Genomic DNA, 24,867 nt, shown 5'->3' on the forward strand with positions numbered 1-24,867 from the left:
CCCAAGTTGGGAACCCTTGATCTCAAGCAAAGAACATCTACTGGATGACCTTATTGAGTCAGACAGAGGAACAGTTAACATGTTGGGTCAAGACACCTGCATCATGATACAACAAAGGCCTGCAAATCTAGAATCCAGTAAGTAAGGGAGGTGATGTGGAATAAGATAATGGAATGATGGTGGGCAGATAGAACAAGTGGGAGATGAAGAGACAGAAAGATGGATACATAGGAAGAAGATAATGAGACAGTCAAATAGACAGATGGGGGCAGAGAGAATGAGAAAGAGAGAGAAAGGGACAAGAGAGAGGGAGAAACAAAAGAGACACAAACTTGAAGCGCTGTAGTTCTTCTATTAAATGAACTCCCACAGTGACATTAGGAGAGAAATTTGCAGGATATAGACCTAACAATGATGAAGAATTGCCACCTTCTTTCAGGTCAGGTCAGTGCATGAATTGAAGGGAGCATGCAGGCAGTGATTCTTCCACGCACCTTCCACCCACGTTTTTCTAGCTGTTAGAGATTAGGGGATGACAGGAACTCCTGAGGGCCGAGGTAAATTTATCATGTGTCTGACATGTGCTGCCACCATGGTTCATCAGAGGAAGTAGTTTCAGCCATGCTGCTGCATGGAACCTTAACCAGAAGCAAACATTTGCTTGAACTGTCCCAGGTTGTTACTTCCTTAAAGTGAAGGTGAGCAATGGAATTAGAAGATGAACATCGCTCTGGATCGAATATGAGTCAGGTTGGTGCAGCCACTGGAGGGTGAATTTAGAAATCAAATTATATGGCATTGTAGTCCCCCTTCTTTAAACATATCCCAATATCTTGGCAGACTGCCTTCCAGAATATTCTATATTGAACTCATTCCAACTCTAGCCTGGCTTATTTATGAGGTTGGAAACTTGGCTTCTCAGAAATCTACAGCTTATTAAACATACTCTGAGGCTTGGAAGCAAATTGCTCTGAATAATGGCAGATCAGTTCCAAATGATGAAGGTTAAATTGTCTGTACTAGGCTTCTGATGAAGGGTCATTGGTGAAATATTAAATGCATTTTCTCTGGCAATGGTATTCTATCTTGCCATATAAAAAGGATTTTACACTGCCTTTCATGGAGTCAGGATGTCCCAAAGTGCTATAAAAGAATGTAGTCACTGTTCTAATGTTGGACAAACAGAAGCCCATTTACATTCAGCAATATTCTACGAACAGTAACCTGATATTAAGTGCAACATTAGCAGAACTGGTTGGTATGCCTTTAATAATTTTATTATTGAGTTCTATCGCACTGCTGAATCATGCCAGAATGTGCAGTATGTCAGACGTCTGTCAGTCTGGGGAGAGAGACACAGAAAGAAGAATGTTGTCCCTCATTTCAAGTGTTTATTTTAATAAAGTACCTTTGTTGTCATTTGATTGACTGACTAGTTTCCAGCATTTGGGAGAGACTTACTAAAATTACGAGCAGGAAATTGGATCATATTTGAGGCTGGTGGCTGATTGAGAAATAAATATTGGATACTGAGAATATCCTCTCCGCTTTCATTGAACATTACACAAGGGTTATTTTACTTTGGAGGACCAACAGAAGATTGGTTGGTCATCAGATAACAACATCCTTCTGAACTCGGCACCCTCTCACTGCTGCATTGAGCTGTCAGCCTAGGCCGAGTACTCGAGGCTCTGAAGTAGGTCAGACCACAGCTTTTTGACTGAGGCATGGCTGGGTCCCATTGATTCACTGTTGAATGAATTCAGAGCTTTGAGTGATCTTGGGAAACATATTTTGATGACAAAGGCAATGACAAACAAGTGATCCTGAATAACACATACATAGTGCTGGAGGAAATCAGCATATCAAGCAGCATCTATGGAGGATAATAAATTTTGAGTCAAGACTGGAAGGAACGGAGGTGGATGACAGAATAAGAAGGTTGGGGGTGGGGAGTGGAAGGAGTACGAGCTGGCTAGTGATAAGTGAGAACAGTGAGGGGGAGGGGGAGGGAGGAGAAATGAAGTGAGAAGCTGGGAGTTGATAGATGGAAGAGGTAAAGGGCTAAAGAAGAGGGAATCTGATCGCAGAGGACAGTGGACCATGGAAGAGAGGGAAGGAGGGCTCCAGAGAGAAGTGATGGGCAGGTGAAGAGGAGTGAAGGGGTGAGGGGGGAACCAGAATGGGGAATGAAAAGAAGAAAGAAGGAGGAGGGGGGAGAAATTACTGGAAGTTAGAGAAATAAATGTTCATGCCATCAGTTTGGAGTCAACCCAGACTCAATATGAGGTGTTACTCCTTTGACCTGAGTGTGGCCTCATTGTGGCAGTAGAGGAGGCCATGGACTGACATGTTGGAATGGGAATGGGAAGTCGAATTGAAAGGGGTGGCTATCAGGAAATCCCACCTTTTGTGAAGGTTGGAGCAAAGGTGCTCAACAAAGTAGTGCTCCAATCTTCGTCAGTTCTCACTGATGTGGAGAAGGCCGCACAAGGAGCACCAGATACATTGCCAGTCCATTTTCCCTTTCTCCCATGGTCCATGGTCCTTTCCTTCTCCTTAAGCCCTTCATATCTTCCACCTATCCCCATCCAGCTTCTTACTTTATTCCCCCGCCCTACTCACCAATCTTCCCCTTCACCTATCACCAACCAGTTTGTACCCCTTCCCCTCCTCTCACCCTTCTTATTTTGGCTTCTTCCCCCTTTCTTTCCAGTTCTGATGAGTGATCTCGGCCCAAAGCATTGACTGTTTATTCACTTCCATAGGTGCTGCACAACTTACTGAGTTCATCCAGCATTTTGTGTGTGTGCTGCTCTGCAGAATCTCTTGTATTTATGAAACCAATTCTGAATATCATGCAATGATTGAACTTAACAGCACTGTGGGGAAATGTGGACAAGTTTTGCAAATTTCTCTCAGGGAAACCAATTTGAACTGCAGTGCTCTATCAATCAAAATCATTAGTACATTATTTGACTCTTTGAATGACTCACTCTATTTCCAACATGACTGAAAGGGGATAACAATAACTTGCATTTGTATAATGTGTAGTAGAGGTAGTAAAACCTCCCAAGATAACTTAACAATGTTCATATACCGTATGTTTAGAAAAGTGCTGAGATCTGTGCTTCAAGTTCATATCTGCATTAGCTTTCAAGTTATGTTGAAAGAAAGGTGGATTTTCAGCTATACGGTACTGATCATGACCTTCTAGTTTGCTGCAAATGCATTTAATAGCCATTGGAGACATTGTCCCTCCTGTAGGAAGTGGGACAGATAATTTGTCTACAATATATTCCCATGAACAGTTCTCTTGTAATAACCAAAATCTGTTCTTTGAGGCTGATATATTGAGTCGGGCTTTATGACACTGCCACTCGTCCTTGTAAAAGAATCAGTGAATCCTTAGTCCAGTGAGGACTTGGTTTAATATTTCATTTGAAAGACAGCATTTCTGACAGTATAGCACCAGATTTGTGACTCAAGTGAGATCCATAAACTTGTAACTCAGACATACATGACACGGATGGAGGCACAGCAGATTTGGTTAGAAAGTAGCCACAATGCCTGTAAAGTGAGCCCCCCCACCCCCCCGCCCGTCTCTCTCTGTTACTAAAACAACTCTTTTACTGAATGTCTGTTTCTTTTCCATTCAGTCACTTCCAGTTGCCAGATAGATTTTCACTTACCCTTTCACCAGGGAAGGCTATTTCAGGGTCGGAAATGGCAGTGATCTTAGCAAGAGCATGGGATGCCTTGATTTTGCCAATGTCAGTACCATGGAGGGCAAGTGGTAACAACGACTGAAAATGAAAATAAAAGATAGAGAGGACAAGGAAGACTTTATCAGAATGCAGAGCTTAATATCGAAAATCACAAGTTTCTGTGTAAGAACTTGTTATCTGACTCTAAAACCCCTCTCTTTTAATGAAATATTCTGCTCAACAAACTCAATATAACATGACAACTTTCTATTTGATTGTTACCATCAGCATTTACAAACTTGTACAACTTGCTTTCCCTTAACATCAAAGACAATCATCACAGATCACTTATCAAACACAGCTTAGTACAGAAGCTCTGAGAGGGATATTAGGATTGGGAGGGCAAAGGACAAATCAGTGGGGTAAAGGTGTAGGGAAAGAATTCTCAAGTTTTGACCGCTGAAGGCACAGCTACCAAAGATGGAGCTATTAGGAATGGAGGTGGCTCAGAGACCAGAAATGGAAGAGTTCAGATAACTAGGAAAGTTATAGCTTAGAGGAGGTTACAATGAGTGAGACAGTGTAGGAATTCACAACCATAACTCCCTTCCCTGCTTCCTTACAACTCTCAGTCCACAAAAGAGACCCATATCAGAATCAGGTTTACCATCACTCAACTATGTCATGAAATTTGTTTTTTTTTTGTGGCGGCAGTAGAGTACAGTGCAAACATAAAGTTACTACAGCATTGTGCAAATGTGCTAGGCACCCTAGCTATATATCTGTAGCTAAGACTTTTGCACAGTACTGCATAAAATCATACAGGACCCAGACAATGTAAAGAACAAGGTCTTTTGACTAAAGTGACCAAAAGCCAGGATGGATGATAGTTGGGAGTTGGAGGGAGTCTGGAAACTGATGTTAAGAGTACTTAATAATGAAGACCTTAATAATCCTCACTGTTCACATGTAAAATTAGCTTTGGTGTGCACTTGGTAAGCTGAAACCCATAAACTGAAAAATGGCACTGGATCAAATAGTTCTTCAACAGCCACCATGGACAAATAAGGCCAGAATCATCCTCCTACTCCATGGATATTGACACTTATATACAAACTAAAATGTCAGAAACTGTTTATTATTTATTAATGCTCCCAGGATAAAAATATCTATTGAGTGAGCAGTCAATAGAAGACTCTACTAAAAAGAAGTATCAACATATATTCTAGTTATCACTGAATTGATTAGTAAAGGATATTTATTTGGTGTCACAGATATACACCTTGAGTTCCTTCTCTTTCTCCACTCACTGAGGTGGTCACAAGCATTTATTACGGTCACCACTCATTATTGTTGATATCTATTCTTCATGACCCCAGAGAATTATATCACAGCCATGCAATGCCATAACATCACATCAGTAAATGCACATTAGCCAATGATACCAAATGAAGGGAATGTTATTAACAGGAAAGGATAAAAGCAGAGTAACATCTTCAACTCAACTGCTAAGGGGCGGCGTTTGAAAGATGAAGAAGATTGTGAAAGTGTTGTGGGAGAGATGCAGAGAAGCTGTTTCTGTTTGGGAAGGAAACCAAACTAGGTCCCACCACTTTTGAAACAAACACTAATAAATCTGAAAGAGCATTCGGGAGAACCATTTACACAAAGACCACAAAAATGTGGAACCCACTTTCACAGAGAGAGGCTGAAATAACTAGGAAAGATACGCTGAAGTGGAGGCCAGATGGAAAAAGAAGTGGGCAGACTGGGGTGATATGAAGAGGAGGGGGAGGAAGTTTATATTTAGCACAGATAATGGCACAAATCAGAATACAATTCTTCTGTACTGCATGCTCTGTGTTATTCTGTATAAATACCTTTCCACCACCTTGTGCCACAACTTTGCCACGATCTCTGACATCCTCAACCAAAGCAAGGAACACTCTAAATGTCAAGAGGAAAAGGGGATTTAGTTGTATATTAAAAATATATGACACACATGCTTTCTAAGAACTAAAAATGCCATTCACAAAGCACAGTTAGCTAAACCATTGCCTCGCTGAACAAAAGGCCCAGGTTCAGTCCTGGTCTCGGGTGATCTCTATGTGGAGTTCGCACATTATCTGCATAGGTTTCTTCCTGGTGCTCCAATTTCCACCCAAAGCTGGTTGCTAGGTTAATTGGCCACTGTAAATTGTACTTAGTGAGAAGGTGGGTGGTAGAATCTCTGTGGAATTGACAAGGATGAGGGGAGAATGAAAGATGGGATTAATGTAGGGCTGGTGTAAGTAAGTGGTTGGTGATCAGTTCAAACTCAGTGGGTCGAATGGCCTATTCCTCTCTTTCATTCTATAAAGATGCCATTCCTTGCTGACGTTTACTTTGCAACAGCACTGCTATTAATCACAGAATCCAGGTGGACAACACAAGGTGCACTGTGGGAGCTGCCAATTAATGCAAGAATCTGATTTCAAATGTATTCATTTTTCTGGGATTTGAACTTCACAGTCAAGTCAAATCTTATATTGACTATCCCTATTGGCCATTGATCTGGAATCATCTCTAGGCCAGACTGGCTTATGGTTGAAGGATATTAGTGAACTAGATTGGCTTTACAATAATCAAGTAATTTTGTGGTCTTTATTGATAATGACTCCTTATTCAATTTCACACTACGAGACTGAGACTTTGGTTGCAGGCATCTGTGTTACTGGACACTAGTTCAGTCACAGTACCATCTCCCCCACTGAATTCAGATAGGCAAAGTAAAGATCACTTTGGTACTATGTAGAAACTGCCCCCCCACCAACCTTTACCCTGGCAAATATTTATCTCCTAACCAGTATTTTAGCACATTCTAATGTTGCAAAAGGAATTTAACAATTGGAAGACTTAGGCAAGAGAATATTTTAGTCAGCGTAGGGAATGCTATTTGAATTTTGTTGTACTGTATTAATAGCTTTTCTCAGCCAACTTCTCTCAGTGGGTTGCATGTGCAACTCCAAATGTGTCACATGACACACACACACACACCTCACTCTCTGTGTATTAAATAAACATGAATACCCTCAGACTGCATACAGCACATTGAGAACCAGTGTTTTATAGCACTTCAGTGTTGCCGATAATGATCTATCTCTGTGTCAGAATGCTGTGCCTCAACTACAGCTTTAGAGCACGTTGTTTAGCCTGACACCTACATGACCAGCTCTCCAATACATCCAGAGAGAGATTAAACTGAAGCCCATTTAGCCACGCCGGAGAACGTTTTGAATGCAGTTCTCCTTAAGCCAAACATAAGATATATCTCACCGTGCCATGAGCTCTTTGGTCTGGTCTGTCAAGATTTCACTGTCTGCCTTCAGCATGACAGCAAGGGTGGAGACAACACCAGCTTTGATCAAGCGCTTCACCCTCTGGATCACAAAATCTTTTTTATCCTGTGTGCAACAGCAAGAGTGGTAATCGTTTTACAGCCATAATCATCTAACATTCTCCTTAATGACTTCATTCAACACAAAACACTGCTCCTTGCTTGTCTGATCCATGCCTCAAATTCACCCGACCTCCATGCGCAACTCCATCTCTCTCTCATATTCTTTTCAGGAAGTCAAGAGTCGTATTTCAGCCTAAAACTCAGCACTGCTAGCCTATGGGGGCTTTTAGCCGAGATGCTAAAGCAGGGCCTGTGTGGTCTTCTCAGTTCAATCTAACAAATCCCATGTCCATGATTTGAAGAGTCCTTCAACATATCCTGGCCTGTATTTAATCTTCAGCTAAACACAAAAGCCAGACTGGCTTAGAATTTGATTCTTGGTCACTGACAAAAATGTACACAAAAATTAATAGATTTGGATTGTAGTTCATTGTCAAAACTTGGTCTATTAACTGCAAATGGGTAACCAAGCAGACGTTTCTCCTCCAGTACCTCATTACTGTCTGTGGAAATGCATTTGATTGCCACTTAAAAGTACCTACTTAACTATTCCCTCTATCAAGAATGGAACACTTCAATTTTTCATATTGTCACCTGGTGTTTTTCCAGATCTGTCCATAGTCTTGCCCTCTCACTATAGATTTCTCCAAAATCTTCAAAATTACGGACCCCCCTGATTTTAATTGCTCCACCGCTAGTGATCCCGCCTTCATCTGTTAACCCCTTAAATACTGCAATTCCTTTCCTAAACTTCCCTCTCTCTCCATCTCTTTTTTTTTAAAGTCCTTAAAACCTGCTTGTCTGACTAAGCCTTTTATTTTCTGTGTTAATATTTAGATATGTAGCCTCTCTCAATTGATGTCTCTCTCACAAAACATCTTGGAAAGCTTTCTGATTCAAAAAAAATCCTCTATAAAGTAGTGTTTTAAAGCAATTTGGATCACCTTGAAGACGTGAAAGGTGCTATGGAAATGCGAGAATATATTTTTACCTTTGGATGATCTTCAGGCACATGTTGCTTTGACAACTTTGCCAACTCAACCAGCTCGGGTATCTTTTCTTTTACATCATAGCTGTTTGTGCAGTTTACTAGGACTGATCCCACAGCATAAAGGATCGTCTTGTCAGTGGACTAAGAGGGAGGAAGAAATAATATTAGGAAAAGGCGCCATCCCACCTCAAGTCTCCATACTTCCATGTGAAGAAGAACACAAAAACAGTTTAATTATGGTGGAATTTCATTAACGATCGGAAGTGACAGCATCACCAACACTAATCAATCGTAACTAATTAACACTAACTCAGACTATATTTCGTGTTTCTCTCTCTGTCCCTCTCTCTCAACTTGCACTAGCACTAGTATGTTTTTTTGTTTAGTTGTCATGAAAGTAAAGTATGTTATTTCATGTTAATTTTTGTTTACAGTAATATACTGTGTTGCTTCTGCTGCTGCAGGGTTAATTTCCATGACATTCATATCCTGTATATATATGACCATGACAATAAATTTTAACTTGGACATGATGAACTAGTATGAAAAATTTAATTATTTATTCAGTTCCCATTTTTAACCAAATTCAAAGAATACTGAATTCCATGTCAACGTGATAATTATTTGTCAGTTGTTCAGATTCGGTTGTTCCGCAGATGACTAGAAGATCATTGTCAGCAGTGAGCACACTCCCTGACCTTTACAGGGACAGGAGCAGATGGTTTAAGAAAGTATGTGATGAATGTGTGGACAGCATAGAACAGACTAAGACACTGGAGCATGTCAACGTTAAGAAAGCAGATGTGTAGCTTTTGAAAAACATTAGGATAGATAAGCTCCCGAGGCCAAATGGAATATGTAACAGGATACTATGGAAAGTGAGGGAAGAGATTGCTGCACATTTTGCAATGATCCTTGTGCCCTTACTGGTGACAGATGCAGTTCCCAAACACTGTAGAGTGGCAAATGTTATTCCTTTGTTCAAGAAATGTAATAGGGATAATTTTGGGAATTATACACCAGTCAGTCTTACATCAGTGGTGGGCAAATCATTGGAGAGGATTCTTAGAGACAGGATTTTTGAGCACTTGTTCATTCAAATGTGAATCTGCTACTGTTGGAGCCTGTAATCTACATTTCGGTGGTGTGTTTTCAGGCTGATTGAGTGATCTGGTGCTTTGTTGTCTTCGAAAGGGTTCTGTGAGGCTTCAGGCTTTCATTTCTGTGTGCTTTGCTCATTTTTTTGCCATATGCACAATTTGTTTTTTTTTTGTGTGGGGGTTGGGTTTGATGCTTTTCTTTGAATGGGTTCCATCGTGTTCTTTGTTTCATGGCTGTCTGTTGGAAGCTGCATACATACTTTGATAATAAGTGTAATTTGAACTTTTGAACTTTGAAGCATAGCTTGATTAGGGATCACAAACACAAGAAAGTCTGCAGATGCTGAAAATGCAAAGCAACACACACAAAATGCAGGAGGAACTCAGCAGGTCGGGCAGCATCTATGGAAAAGAGTAAAAAATTGACATTTCATGCCAAGACCATTTTGCATCAGGGATAGTCAGTATGGTTTTGTGAGGGACAGGTAATGGCTCATAAGCCTGACTAAATTCTTTGAGGAAGTGTCAAAAATTGATGAAGATAGAGCAGTGGATGCAGTGCATGTAGATCTTAGTAAGGTGTACAAGAAAGTTCCCATGGTAGGCTCATTCCAAAAGTCTGGAGGAATGGGACCCAGGGATATTTGGCTGTTTGGATTCAGAATTGACTTGCCCACAGAAGGCAGAAAGTGGTAATAGATAAATGGAATTCTGCCTGCAGTCTGTGACCAGTAGTGTTCTGCAGGGATCAGTACAGGGGCCCCTGCTCTTTATGATTTCTAATAATAATTTGGATGTGGATGTGAAAGGATGAGTTAGTAAGCTTGCAGATGACACAAAGGTTGATGGTGTTGTGGATGGTTACAACAGGACATTGATAGAATGCAGAGCTGGGCTGTGAAGTGGCAGGTGGAGTTCAATCTAGAAAAGTGTGAAATGGTAGATACACTTAGAAGGTCAAATTTGAAGATGGAGTACTAGGTTAATGGCAGGATTCTGAGCAGTGTGGAGGAACAGGGGGATCCTGGGGGCCAAGACCATGGATCCCTCAAAGTTGATATGCAAGTTGATAGGGTGGTTAAGAATGTATATGATGTGTTGGCCTTTATTAGTTGGGGGATTGAGTTCAAGAGCTGTGAGGTAATTTTGCAGCTCTATAAAACTCTGGTTAGACCACACATGGAGTATTGTGGTCAGATCTGGCCACATCGTTATTGGAAGGATGTGGAAGCTTTAGAGAGGGTGCAGAGGAGAGTCACCAGGATGCTGCATTAGAAAGCATGTCTTATTTTATTTATTTTATTTTATTTAGTGATACAGTGAATTATATTTATTTAGCGGAGGGGGCCCCTCCAGCCCTTCGAGCCACCCCACGCCAGCAAGTCCACAAGTTATGAGGAAGTGTTGAGCAAGCAATGGCTTTTTCCTTAGGTGTAAAGGAGAATGGGAGGTGACTCAATAGAGATGTACAAGGTGATAAGAGGCATAGATAGCGTGGACAGCCAGTGCCTTTTTTTCCCAGGGAGGATATGGCTAATACAAGGGGGCATGATTTTAAGGTGATTGGAGGGTAGTATAGGTGGGATGTCACGGGTAAGAATTTTTACACAGAGACTGGTGAGTGTGTGGAACATGCTTCCGGGGTTGGTGATAGAGGTAGATAAATTTGGAACATTTAAGATTCTCTTGGATAGGCACATGAACGAAAGAAAAATTGAGGACTATGTGGGAGGAAAGGTTTAAATTTATCTTGGAGTAAGTTAAAAGATTGTCATATCATGGGTTAAACATAGAAACATAGAAAATAGGTGCAGGAGTAGGCCATTCGGCCCTGCACCGCCATTCAGTATGATCATGGCTGATCATCCAACTCAGAACCCTGTACCAGCCTTCCCCCCATACCCCCTGATCCCTTTAGCCACAAGGGCCATATCTAACTCTCTCTTAAATATAGCCAATGAACTGGCCTCAACTGTTTCCTGTGGCACAGAATTCCACAGATTCACCACTCTCTGTGTGAAGAAGTTTTTCCTAATCTCGGTCCTAAAAGGCTTCCCCTTTATCCTCAAACCGTGACCCCTCGTTCTGGACTTCCCCAACATCGGAAACAATCTTCCTGCATCTAGTCTGTCCAATCCCTTTAGGATTTTATATGTTTCAATAAGATCCCCCCTCAATCTTCTAAATTCCAACGAGTATAAGCCTAGTCGATCCAGTCTTTCATCATATGAAAGTCCTGCCATCCCAGGACTCAATCTGGTGAACCTTCTTTGTACTCTCTCTATGGCAAGGATGTCTTTAAAGGGACTGTACTGTTCCATGTTCTAAAATCAATATGATACAGATGCTGAAAATCTGAAATAAAAGCAGAAAATACTAAGAATAGGCTGCAAGCCAGTGAGTATCCATGGAGAAAGAAAAAAAAATAGAGTCAGCATTTCAGATTTGTTACCTTTTATGAGAACTTTATTTCTCTCCTCATGGATGCTGACAGTCCTGCTGAGAATTCCTGTATTTTCTATTTTCATTTACTAATTGAAGAATGTATTTTTATGCTCTTTGGAGGGAGTGTAGCTCTCTGTAATACATGGAACTGGGGCCCATTGAGACCACGTACCTTTGATAAAGCAAACATTGCCTGCATTGCTGGCTCGTCCTGAACGAAGTCGTCTTTCACGTCAGCGTCCAAAGTCAGGTATGCCATGCCCTCAATTGCCCACTTTCTTGTGCGGGTGTCGATGTCCTGGTTGCATAACCACCTAAAAACATGTTCAGTTTGTTTACTTGGCTCAACACTGCATTCCATTCACAGTAATTCAGTGTATTTAGCTTGGCTTGTTAACAGATATCGGGACATCCAATCCAGTCAGGAAGCACAGTGGTACAGCTTATAAAGCCACTCCCTCATGGTGCCATTACCCTGGGCCCAGTCCTGACCTCCAATGCTATCTGTGTGGGGCTTTCACGTTCTCCCCTCACCGGTGCCCTGGGCTCATCTCACATCTGAAAGAATGTGCAGGTAGGAAGGATTATTTCGGACTTTAATTTACCCCTAGTGTGTCAACAGGAAGGTGGGGGGAAGTTAAGATAACACTAAACAGCGACTCCTTTGCTTGCGTCTTTGGAAACACCTTTATTTCTATCTTTGATTTCTCTTTTTTTTTTCCATTTGAGGGTGTGGGGGGGTTCGTCTGAAGATCCTGACCCAGAGTTACACCCTGACTTCGGTTCTTTGTGGGAATGGGACCCGCTCTCAGGGCCTCATGACGGGCCGCTTTTTGATATTCCAAGCACGTGGCCTGGAAGGTGAGTGCACCTTCAGGGTTCCAGGAGTTCATGGCCCTGGGGAATTGCAGATCCTAGGCTGGTGCATCTGACTGACGATTCGCAGGAGAACACAGAACATCAGGAGCAGCGGGCTAGCTGCCAGGGGTTATGTATCCGGACAGCTGCGCCTCTCTGGGCACAGAGCTCGGAAAAAGCAACACAACAGACTTCTAACGTTATAAATCAGCGAATTGTTTGTTATGTCTCCCCTCTCACTGTGAAACAGGGACACACCTTTTTCCCTCATTAGAGAGAGTGAGAGCATGTGGTATGTCGGATTATCAGGTGAATGAGCAGTTTTAGGGGTACGGCAAGTCTGTGTCTTTGTTGATGCTTTGCTACACGCTTGAGTGCTCGGTGGAGGGTGTTGTTGCTCTTTTGCTGGTGCGGGGGTCGTTGCCTTGCTGCTGCTTGTGTGTGGGAGGGAGAGCTGGGGTGGGGGGCTTTGGGTTCGAATGTTTTAACTGTCATTCATTCTTTGGAACACTACTCTGTTTTCGTGGATGTCTGCGAAGAAAAGGAATTTCAGGATGTATATTGTATACATTTCCCTGACACTAAATGCACCTATTGACCTATTGACCTATAGATAAAAGGAAGAATCTGGGAGCAGGAGAGGAAGAATAGAATGAGGTGGGGGAGAGATAATGTAAAAATGGATGGTTGATAGTCAGTGCAGGCTCAGTGGGCTGAAGGGCCTGTTTTCATGCCATATCATTATGACAGTCAGTGGAAAATCAGCCATTAATCTCCATGAAAGGGAGTTACTGTTGTAGTTATCAGGTTTAGAGACCTACGCTAAATGGCAGAATTATTCAGATTGCCTTTACTCAGGACATCCCAAAAGCAATTTACAAAGAATTAAGTGTGTTTACTGCCTTAGTAAAGGTTCCACAACCTCAGTGAGATAATGACCAAATCATTTTTTGAGTGGATAATTATTTTTTGGGCAGAAGACAGGGAGCTGATGGAATCTCAGTGTAAAACTCCACCTGAAGGACAACACCTCTAACTCTGTATTCCTTCTTTGCTGCTGCACTGGTAAATCTCCAGTCGGGAGCTTGACTAGCCCCCTCCCATCCACCCTCCCCAGCCTTCTGACACATGGATGAGGCTAACCTGGCTCAAGCACATTAAATTATCCTGAAGAACTGATATCTATTCAAACTTCATCCTGTACCTTATCAGTATTATATTAAGATATAGATATTAAACTAAAAAAATCTATTTTATCTTTACGGCCCTAATATATGCTACACATACATTTTTCTTCTGGTAAAATATTTGGACAATCATTGAAAAGGCAAAAGCTTTAGTTGCAAGAAACTTAATATAAAAAATAAAGTGATCTTTCAAAAACCCCAGGCTATGTTTACAAAGCTCCCTTACCAATATAAAATCTACAATTTTCACTTGTAAAGCTGCTATTCACTTGACTCAGTTCCTTGGTCTCCACTGCATCTGTTCTCAGGATGAGGCTTTCTATTCCAGAACATCTGACATGTGCTCCTTCTTCAAAGAATAGAGTTTCCCATCTGCTACCATCAATACTGGCTTTAACTCCATCTCCTCCACTTGCAGGATATTCGCCCTCACCCCATCATCCCTCCACCATAACAGGGATAGAGTTCCCATTGTCCTTACCTACCATCCATCCGATCATTCTCTGTAATATCCACCTTCTTCAACAGGATCCTACCCCTAAACACATCTTTCCCTCCCCTCCACTCTCCACTTTTCACAGGGATCGTTTTCTATGTGACTCCCATCCCGTAGATCCCTGCAAGCGGATCAAGTGCTACTGCTGCCTCTTCACTTCCTCACTCTCTACCATTCAGGACCCCAAACAGTCTTTCCACCTGCAAGTCTGTAGGGGTCACTTATTGTATCTGGTGCTTGTGGTGTGGCCTACTCTACATTGGTGAGACCCGACATAGATTGGGGGACTACTTTGTTCCCCTTTGCTCCATCTGCCACAACAGGCAGGATTTACAATCTTCGATTTGTAAAAACGCTATTCCTATTTTGGCACGGACTAGATGGGTCAAAGGACCTGTTTCTGTGTTGTAGTACTCTATGACTCCATGTTCTTGTGGCCACCCATTTTAATTCTATTTTCCATTCTCATTTTGACATGGCCTCCTCTACTGCCACAACGAGGCCACTCTCAGGTTGGAGGAGCAACACCTCGTATTCCATCTGGGTAGCCTCCAAACTAATGACATGAACATTGATTTCTCTAACTTATTGTAATTTCTCACCCCCTCCCTTTTTTCTCTTTTCCCATTCCCAATACTGGCTCCCATCTTAACCCCTCCTCTCCTCCTCACCTACCCATCACCTCCCTCCAGTGCCTCTCCTCCTTCCCATTCTCCCATGGTCCACTCTCCTCTCTTATCAACCTCCTTCTTCTTCAGTCCTTTTCCGCTTATCACCTCTCAGCTTCTCACCTTGGTCCCCCTCCCCCACCCACCCAATTTCCACATCACCTGGCTTCACCTATCATCTGCCAGCTTTCTTTCTTTACCCTCTGCTTACTCTGGCTTCCCCCTTCCTTTCCAGCCATATTTATTACAGTATTTCCAGCCTTTACTGCTAATAAGTAAGTTGATATTTAGAGCCCAATTTTTGGTGGAATTCTGGAGTTAGTAAAAAAAAAAGCCTGGGAAGGTAAGATATGGAAATACTGTATATTTTCCTCATCCAGTTTTTGTAACACTTCAAATTTAAAACTCTCATCCTTACTTTCAAGACCTTCAGGTCTTCAACCCTTCTTCCTCAAACGCTTCTGGTTCTACTATCCTCCAAAGTCCCAGAACACCCCTAATCTGCTCTCTAAATTATTCCTGAATTTAAGTGCTGCCCTTTTGGTGGATGTGCCTACAGCAGCTCAGGCTCCTTCTAAGCATCTGCACTTCTTTCTTCTCATTGAAGCAGGTCCTAAACGAATTTACCTCCTGGGCCGAGTTTTTGGTTCATTACCACCATCTGAAGTTTGGTTTCAGCTTTTGTTTGTAAGCAGCAATGTAATTTGTTCTTGTTCTCGTGCTCTACATACCTACCTTCTACATCACTTACACCTGTGCAGTGACTTGTCTTAACTATATATCTATTCTAGAGCTCAAAGTACTTACTTCCTACATTGTTTTGCAAGTTTTTCAGTGGATCCTTCAGAGAATTGCCTCAGTGCATAGTCCGTCCCTCCAGCTGATCCAAGCTTGCATAGGCCCTACAGACAGAAATTTAAACAGTATTTCTTTATGGTGGCCTCTAAAATTTACATTCCTTTGTTACGTCAGCACCAAAAGATATAACAAAATACCATTGGTAACAGATCTGAAACATCAACTTTGCTTCTGTCACCATAGATTCTGCCTGACCCAATGTTACTGGATTTTCTGCTTTTTATTTAGTTTAGATGCTTTGAAATGAGGTGATCAATGTTTTTAATTCTACCACAGAACAATCAAGACAATAGCTAAATTACCGTATCTTAACATTTTCAAAAAAGGCAAGTGTTAAAATGCTTTACTCCATCATTCAAATGAGATCTGCAAATAATTCAGTTGTCATAAGTCTCCTTTGATTTGTTTCGTAAGTCATTTATGTTTACACCGCAGTTGGAATATTACAAATAAAGTGAAATTCACCTTTTATCAATGAAGTTAGGAGATGAAAAGATCCATCAAAAGATCTTTCTTGATAAATTGGAAATAATTACCCAAATTTGGTACTGAAAAAAATCATATCATAAAGAACCCTCCCTATGATGCCTCATATACAAAAGTATTCAAGTGCCTTTGGACTTTCAAATTAAGCCCAATAATTTTTTTGCTGGTGGTATTGCACCTTTAATGAGAACCTTGAACACATCAGAAATTCCAAGACAATGGAATTTCTTATCATTAGTCTCTTATCATGAATGTCTTATTCACACATAAAGGGTTATTAGGACAGATTTCACGAAGTTTGGCTGAAGAGATCCTGTTCTATGGAATGCCTTAAAGGGGGAGAGAGAGGCTGATATGCTCAGCGTAGGATTTCCAGAGTTTAGGGCCTTGGAAGACAGGCATGCTGACCAAAGGTGAGGTGAACAGATGAAGGTGGAGAGTGCAGAGTTCTTGAAATGTTGTTGGGATAGGTAAACTAGTCTAATTAGACAGGACATAGTTTTGGTCATCTGAGATCAATAATGTGGGAAGTGAGGCACAAGAATCATAGCCTTTGGATTTCAACATACTTAGCTTATCTAAGTACATTCACAAGGTTTCAGTGTTAGGTGTTGATGGCTTTTGTACCAAGAAAATCTGCCGTTTGTAAGATTATCTTCATTTGCTTTGATATTAATAGCTTGCATGCTTTCAGATGAGGCAGCAGTGCTCTTGTAGATTCATTGCAGTGGCACTTCTTACCCTGCATGAGTGAATGCCTAGGGGAAAGAAGTTGCAATCAAGCCACAAAAAAAGTATTATTCCTTGGGAAGAACATGGGTCAGGAAGAGGTCATATCTGTCTATGCTGCTATGCAATTATACCTACTCTTTCTCCATAAAAAGTGCTCTTCTTCAAAAATGTATCCAATTTGCTTTCAAAAGTTCCTGTTGGACCTGTTTCTACCACGCTCCCAGGTAAGATGTTGCAGATCACAACTCACTGTGGAAAGACGTTCTCCTCATCTCAACTTGTTCTTTAGCTTCATCTACAATCTGTGTCCCTCTGGCTACTGATCATCCTGTCCCTTAGGGGAAAGGATGCTCTTATAGATTATGAAGACCAGCATAGAACAGTTGTACTGAATGTCGCATTTCTGAGACATAATCTGAAGATATTGGATATATTCAGGATTCAGGCAGCCCCAGTGGAAAGAGAAACAGAGATAACATTTTAGGTCAAAGAATCCTCCTCAGAACCAGGAAAGAGAGAAAAGCAATTTTTTAAAGTTGCAGAAAGCTTGAAGGCGGGATGGATGCGACAAAGGTAATATCTGTATTGAGGTAAAGCCAGGGACAGTCAAAATTGCAGTGACAGTGGATTAAAGGCACAAGTTAAAGTATAAATAAAGGCAAAATGACAATAAAATATTACAAAAAGCAAAGGTGTGGAATATGCCCAGGAAGTCAGGCTGTGCTAATGGACAGAGAAAATGTGCTTAGGTCTCACCAATGGATTACCTACAGCAGAAACAGTCAGCTCTGATACTGACAGAGAAAGCAAGCTACTGGGAAGTTTCATTCAATATTGAACCCAGAAGGTTGGAACATGTGCAAACTGAAGTTAATGTGTTGTTCCTTAAGCATGCATTGGTCAATGATATAATGGTGCAAGAGGTCACAGACTGTGGATCAGAGTGGGAGTGGAATAGTGAACTGAAGCAGCAGATGCTTAATGTTGGCCCTGTAGATTGAACACATGTGTTCTCCAGTGTAGTTATACAATTTACATTTGATTTATTCAATATAGAAGCAATCATATTGTGAGTATCAAAAGCAATAAGCTCAGTTGGAAGAACTGCAAGTGAGTTGCTACTTTGCCTGGAGGGACTGTTTGCTTTCTGGGTCGCCAGCCGGTTGGAAGGGAAAAAGTGGAAAGGAGGTGTTACATCACGTGCAGTGCCATGATAAGGCTGATTGGTGGTAGAGCCAGAAGAGTTTATCAAGGGGAATATTTCTTTGAAATGCTGAAAGGAGTGGGGGGGGGTGAAATAATATGCCTGTTGATGGAATCTTGTTGGGAATGGGGGAAATGCAAATACAGAGGCTCGAGCAGTGGAAAATTTCTAATATAAGCCATTTTTTTATTTCTAAGGTCCATTTCTTATCCCCAAGTTTTACGCACTTTGAAATGAGCTAAGTGAAACACAGGAGTGCTTTAAATGCTATCTGAAGAAGCATGTTATCCAGACAGCCTTTGGAGAGAACAATGAGAATGGCAAAAGTCATTTAAGGTGCCACTGGAATTGCAGTTCTGTGACTTTTTATGATTTTTCGACTATTACTAGAAAAGCTAAGCAGAATAAAAATGTCATGATTAACTTGCAGGCAACATCTTTTATTGCATCTGGGTTGCTGGCGTTGTAAAAGAACATTAGTTTGTTCTGTCCTTTAGAGCTCAACAAGAAAAATATAGCCATCTCATTCTTCAGTAAGAGGTAGCGCTTTACATGAATATTATTCTATTTAATCCATTGGCAATGGAGAGAATATTTTGGCAGTAGTCTTCATAACCTCTCTGCTGCTGGCAGCCATAACTAAACTCTGAAATTTCCTCCCCAAACCTCTGTTTCCTCACTCTCTTTTCTATTTTCAACATATCTTAAAAACCATCTCTATTCCAATAACTACTAATGTGACTTGATGTCAAATTTTGCTGTAAACAACCTTGTTTGATTTAAGACTCTGTGGAATAAAACACTGTTAAAACAAAGTTTGACTTTAAAATAAACAACAAATCACTTCTCGACAGAAAACAAAACTGGAGAAGAGTTTTCACCCAGTTAGTAATCTGGGCCTAAAACATTTCACGTGTTAGTAAAGGTATCATTTATAAAAGGAAATTCCATTAGAGAATGTTCCCTAATATCATTAGGACGGGAATATGTGCAACTTGATAAGTGAGCATTGAAATCAGGTTATCACAAGAAAAGTGGCAGTGTTTAATAATGGATCACTCTGAATAACCCAGTTTTAAATTACTCAAATATGTATGGAACCATCTGTTAAGGAAATCAGATCTCAGTAGTTCATTAAGTGTGATCAATTGCCTTTAAACTTACCTGTTAATGCGCTTATAAACAAACATACCATAACTTCCTCAAAGTCTTGTATCCAAGTGGGCTAAGCAGAAACGGATTAAATGGATTGGATTCTAGAAGTGATTTTCTAAACTGGGCTGAAGTATAGTTCGATCTCCTAAACTATTGCATGGTACTGCATGAACCTGATTTACACTGGATGAAATCAGCAGTTATAATGTTATCATTTCTGTTACTGATCGGGCCATTTTCAAATGAACAAGATGAAACGGAAGCTCTATCCAGTAACACTATAAAAAGACACTTGATTCTGCATTCTGTTATTGCTTTCCCTTGTGTTAATTCAATGCACGGTTGCAATGAAATTATCTATATGATAGTATGCAAAACAAAGACTTTCTCTGAACCTTAGTATATGCGACAATAATAAATCAATTTACCCATTTATCCTATTGCTCACATAGTTAGCAAGAACACTTGAAGAGAACTCACCACTAAGGCTCTGATCTTGATTTTCTCATTGGTTGACTTTTTATACATGTCCTTCAGTAAAGTGATTCCATTGGTGATGATGAAACCTGCTCTACTGGCTTTGCTAGCTGCATGGATGACGGCCTCCAATGCCACCACTTGGTCAATCTCTCTGTCTGAACCACATAGTGCGACCATCATCTCCATCACCCCTTGCAAAGCCAGAATGCTGTTGCCAACATCAAAGGGTCCCTGAAGGAGTGCGGACACGCACTGAATTGCGTGCAGGTTTTTCTCCATGTTCTTGGGATCAAACTTGCTCCTGCAGCATGATGATGAAAATATATTTTAAAAATTTGAGCATTATTCTCCTCCTTGTTACCACCCAGTAAACTCAAACTCATCCAAAATGCTGCTTTTCAAGTTTGAATCCTCTCCAATTAAGCCAGCAGGTGATTCTTTTAGAAGTCATACTGTGCAGAGACAGTCAAGTCCAACATGACCATCAGGCACTTATTTACACTAATTCTAAATTAATCTCGTTTTATTCATCCTTCCTTCAAACCAAACTCCACCTCCCCCAGCTTCTAACATGAATCTACACACTATCAGCAATTTTATGGCAGTATATCGACCTACATGTCAGAGCACCCAGAGGAAGGCCAAAAGCTCAGAGGTAGAACATGCAATCCTTACACAGATAACACCGGAGGTCAGTATCAAACTGAGGTCATTTGAATTGTGAGGCAGTGGCTCAACACATTGTATTACTGAGCTGCCCAATATTCTCCTTATTTGATAGCTCTCTCCTGCTCACGGACGTATAGTCAGACAGTCTCATACCCAATTTCAATTTCATTAACTCTACATTTGATGGATTCTGCAATTTCCTCTCAAAGTCTCTTACCTCCTTTCAATTTGGGCACACTCATGTTCAGCTTAGTACCAAATGTTGTCTGTTAATTGCTCCTGCCACATTCTTCAGGGAAATTTTAATATATTAAGAGTTTTTAATGCAAATTATTATTGTTTAGAGATATTTAATGTAGTTCTTTCAATTGGTTCTAGTTTCCTAGTGTAAATTGAATGAGAGAAGTTAAAAGGCAATTGAAATTCAGTTTCCAAGCAAGCCACACTTCCCTTCCCTTTAAATGTTCCATCAGTCGAGGTCTGATACAAATTGATTAGTTCCACTTGAATTTCATAAATCAAATAAATTTGAAAAACTTTGAACCAGAACTTCATAAATTTTAAAAAATATTTTGCTTTTCACACTCTGGAATAATGTTGTAAAGTTATCTGAGGTGCAGGCTAAAATTTAGCTGTGTCATTAATAATTGATTTCCAGATGTGGTTTTCAAATGTGGCTTAGTGTCTCCAGATCATGTCTACAGGTCTACATCCACAACCCATGCTGAAACCTCAAGCACAAACCAAGTTAACATGGCGCTGAGAGAATGCCACACTGTCAGTGGTGCTGCCTTTTGTATGAAGCTTTAAACTCAAATTTGTATGCCTCTCTGCGAAGCCTGAGAAGTCCCTTGACATTGTTTTTAAGTAAATCAAAGGAATTCTTCCTTGTATTGAAGCTAAGGCTTATCAATAACAGAAAAATCAGAATTTCTGGAATTACAAAAGTAACTGCCTTGACCCATGGAGGCTCTCAAATACGAAAGTATTAGTTTTAACTTGCTGAATGATCTCTGACAGCTGGCAATGGAAACTGGGATGGTCAGCATTATCTGAATAGCAATGCGAAGATGAGGGAAGATGCTCTCATTTCCATACTGAACAATAAATTCAAGAAGCTCTTCAGGTCTTGATATTTTCATGCCTTGATGGAAACATTCTGCAATCCAAAATGTCTTCATATAGCTGCTGTCCATCAACATCAGAGCTGTACAATTTGCCCAAATTTTCGCACTTCTTCTTTAGGTCGTTACTGTCAGCACCGTAACACAGTCCCTCGACATCAAGAAGGAACCCAAACTTGGCGTCAGTGTCGTGCAAACGAGCGACCCTTTCGTCCATTTCTCTGTGAAGACGGTCGAGTGTTCCCTTAATGACTCTTTCCATTTCCTCCTATTAACCCAGCATCTCTTGAGTTCTCATCAGCCATTCATTTCTTTCGTCTCTGATGTCTTTCAACTTCAATATTCCATTCTTGACAGAGACCGACTCCTTCTTCAAGTGACTTACTGACCAACACTTCTCTTTCATCATAAAGATGATCTCGGAGGGCTTTCAAATCCAGGGCAGCATCGTGGAAGTTCATGCTAGGATCCTGCAGCCTCTTTTGAATATGGTCAATGCGAATAAGTACTTTGTTCTAAATGAATTCATTCAGGACACCCGGTGAAAGATAAGACGTGGATTCAGGATGACTTTCCAAATGAGTGAGGTGTTCTTTTATGACAGGGTCAAAGATGGCCAGTAGTTTCAGTAAGCCAAGGAAATTTCCCACGTTGGAGTCATTGTCTAGCTGAAGTGACTCACTGTGTCGCAAAGCCAGGTTCTGAGTCGCAAGGAATTTTATGCAGTGAACGATTCTTGTCAAGATATCACGCTGCTTTTCCTTCTCAATCTGTGACTGAAATACTGCGTCAATAACTCCTCTGTTTCCAGCTAAACTTCTTTCCATTTCTTTCCACTGTGTGAAGCATTCTCGATGATTCTTGACATTTTCATGAACACTAATCCTTTCAGGTGCTTTCCACTGGTTGAATCCACTTTCCTGCTCCAATGAGGGTTCATGGTCTGCCGAGAATAGAGAAGACAACAGATACAAAATACAGACTTTTTAGAAGGGGAATAGACCAGCCATGAGTGTATCACTTCCTCACCATGACCATTTCCCAATTTCCTCTTGAACCAAGTTTTGTTTATTGAGCGGTTACTTGTTGGTAGGAAAGGCTCCTCTTGGATAGGAGAGTTATTCTATTGTACTGGAAGGGTCTCAATCCACCTACTGTATTTTTTTGGCTCTCCTCCATTATGTCTTGTTTAAGTTTGGAGAAAATAAGAAGTCGGGCGTTTGATACATCTTTTAAATTTGAGCAAACTTGGTGACCTTTTATTCAATATTTTCATATGATGTAATTCTTATTACTTTTACAGTTAACTATTCTTTTTTCTGCAAATTTTTAGACTTGATCAGAAGGATTTTCCCCTTTTTTTAAACTGTATCCTCAAAGTGGACTGCACAGTCCCCTTTTTTTTGTTTTAGGTTAGCTTAGTGGGTCTTTTTTTTCTTAATAATAGAAAATTTTGAATCTTTTTTTTCCATGAACTGTTAAGAGGAGAAGTGGTTCTCTTTTCTCTTTATATTAGCTTAATACTATATATGATTTTGACAGTGTATACTCCTTTCTTTATTTGTATTATTTTTGAAATATGTATTTGAGATAACCTCTCCTCTGGTTTGTATTTATCCTTATTCTTTCAAATCAATAAAAAAAAGATTGAAAGTGGAAAGGCCCCTCACTGTTCTGGAAATACTTCGAACCCAGCTTTATTATTTCTGTTCTCAACGCGTCAGGCAGGATTGCTTTTCCAGTATCCTTGTCAAACTTCCGAAGTCCAATGTCATGCTGTTCAATCACTTCTGGTATGACAGTCTGAGGCTCTTTGACACCATCCAGTTCACTAGGTTCAGTGTCGTCCGGTTCAATCTCGTCAGGTAAAATCTCACCAATAAACTCAACATCACTACCACCACCATCGTCTTCCACTCCTGTCATATCCATGATCTCTGTGGCAGCCTCACTCTTAATCTCATTATACTTGGATTTATCTGACTTGACTTCCTCCTCGGCTTGTGACGCATTTGTACTTGATCCGCCTTCGGATTCTAACAAACTTGTAGCAGGTGCAGGCTACGCCATGGAACGTGTCAAACTACTTTTTCCCAGCTTTTCAAAGAAGGGCATGAAGAACTTGCTCGACTTCTTGGCTTCCTCCACCTCCAACTTTCGTCTCTTCCGTCCTTCAGCTCCACTTTCCTTCTGTTACATACCTCAAGGAGATCTGTGATTTTTTTTGGGAGAATGATGTAATGGTCTTTTGGAGGTCACCTGATGTAACTTTCCCACTGGTGTGAGGTCACGTGATGACATGTGCACCACGGGTATATAAGGGAAGACCCCAGATGACGCAGTTAGTTTTCAGTTTTTAGATTCCAGCTAGAACATACTGTGTCTCCGTTTCTGTTGAGTATTTGTTTTTATGACGCAGTTTCATTTTTTAAATGGTTGTTACATTCTGTTGCAAGGTACAATATTGCTGGACCGAAATTTTTGCTAGATGTGTTGATGTACCTTATTCTAGCAGTAGTACGGGAGAGTGAAGACCTTATCGACGTACGGGACCGGAAGGATTGAGAGGAGTCGGTATCGTTCAGCAGTTTAACAAAGGATCGTCCTTATTGAGTCTTCGTTGAAGGAGTAGCGACCTGCATCAAAGATAACTCTTGCCAAAAGAAAAAGAGTTCATGCAAGGTTTGCTCTCTCTAGAATTTAAGGTCAGTTGTTTTAAACTGTTTATTTACTGCATCGTAAATCCTTTGGACAGAACCAGCAGGAAAGTCACGTCTATGAAGAAATCCTTCTCCAGAGAAGTCTCTCCCAATTGAACGTATAAATTCAGTGGACTTTCGAATTTACCATTTTAAGAACTATATCTGACTTTACCGGTTTAAGAACTGTTTTCGCATTTAACGCTTTAAGAACCAGTGCCGAGTGATGATTTGTTGAACGGCTGCATAGCAGTTCACTTCCGGTTAAGGTTTTCGTTTGTTTTTTTTATCGTTTATCCGTGTTTAATAAATGTTTGGTTGTTTTTATATAACCTGTCTCAATTGATATTCATTGTTGCCAGTTACGTAACACTTCTTCTTCGTGAAGCAACGTTTCATGGTCTTCTTACACAATGCACTGAAATAAGGCCATCCTAGTGCTTCTCACCCATGATAATCAAAGACAGATCATACATCTGAAGAAAATTCTTTCTTCACTATCCGAGGATGGCTTGTCTGACTTTAATAGAAACTGCTCAGTGGTGCCTCCCCCTTCAAGTGGCACCCAG

At 40.8% G+C, this 24,867-nt stretch overlaps 1 protein-coding gene across 1 annotated transcript in view; it reads right to left on the minus strand.

The window, feature by feature from the left end:
• Window positions 1–24,867, minus strand: part of unc45b (unc-45 myosin chaperone B) — a 72,403-nt gene that overhangs the window by 9,186 nt on the left and 38,350 nt on the right. Inside the window, exons 10-16 of the mRNA XM_072258068.1 lie at window positions 19,807–20,107; window positions 15,699–15,793; window positions 11,855–11,996; window positions 8,138–8,278; window positions 7,023–7,150; window positions 5,588–5,654; window positions 3,693–3,806 (exon numbers count right to left, since the gene is read on the minus strand). Coding sequence (XP_072114169.1) covers window positions 3,693–3,806; window positions 5,588–5,654; window positions 7,023–7,150; window positions 8,138–8,278; window positions 11,855–11,996; window positions 15,699–15,793; window positions 19,807–20,107 — 988 coding nt within the window. The remainder of the gene's footprint in view (window positions 1–3,692; window positions 3,807–5,587; window positions 5,655–7,022; window positions 7,151–8,137; window positions 8,279–11,854; window positions 11,997–15,698; window positions 15,794–19,806; window positions 20,108–24,867) is intronic.

The sequence above is a fragment of the Mobula birostris genome, chromosome 5 (genome assembly GCF_030028105.1).
Source record: "Mobula birostris isolate sMobBir1 chromosome 5, sMobBir1.hap1, whole genome shotgun sequence".
Lineage (NCBI taxonomy): Eukaryota > Metazoa > Chordata > Chondrichthyes > Myliobatiformes > Myliobatidae > Mobula > Mobula birostris.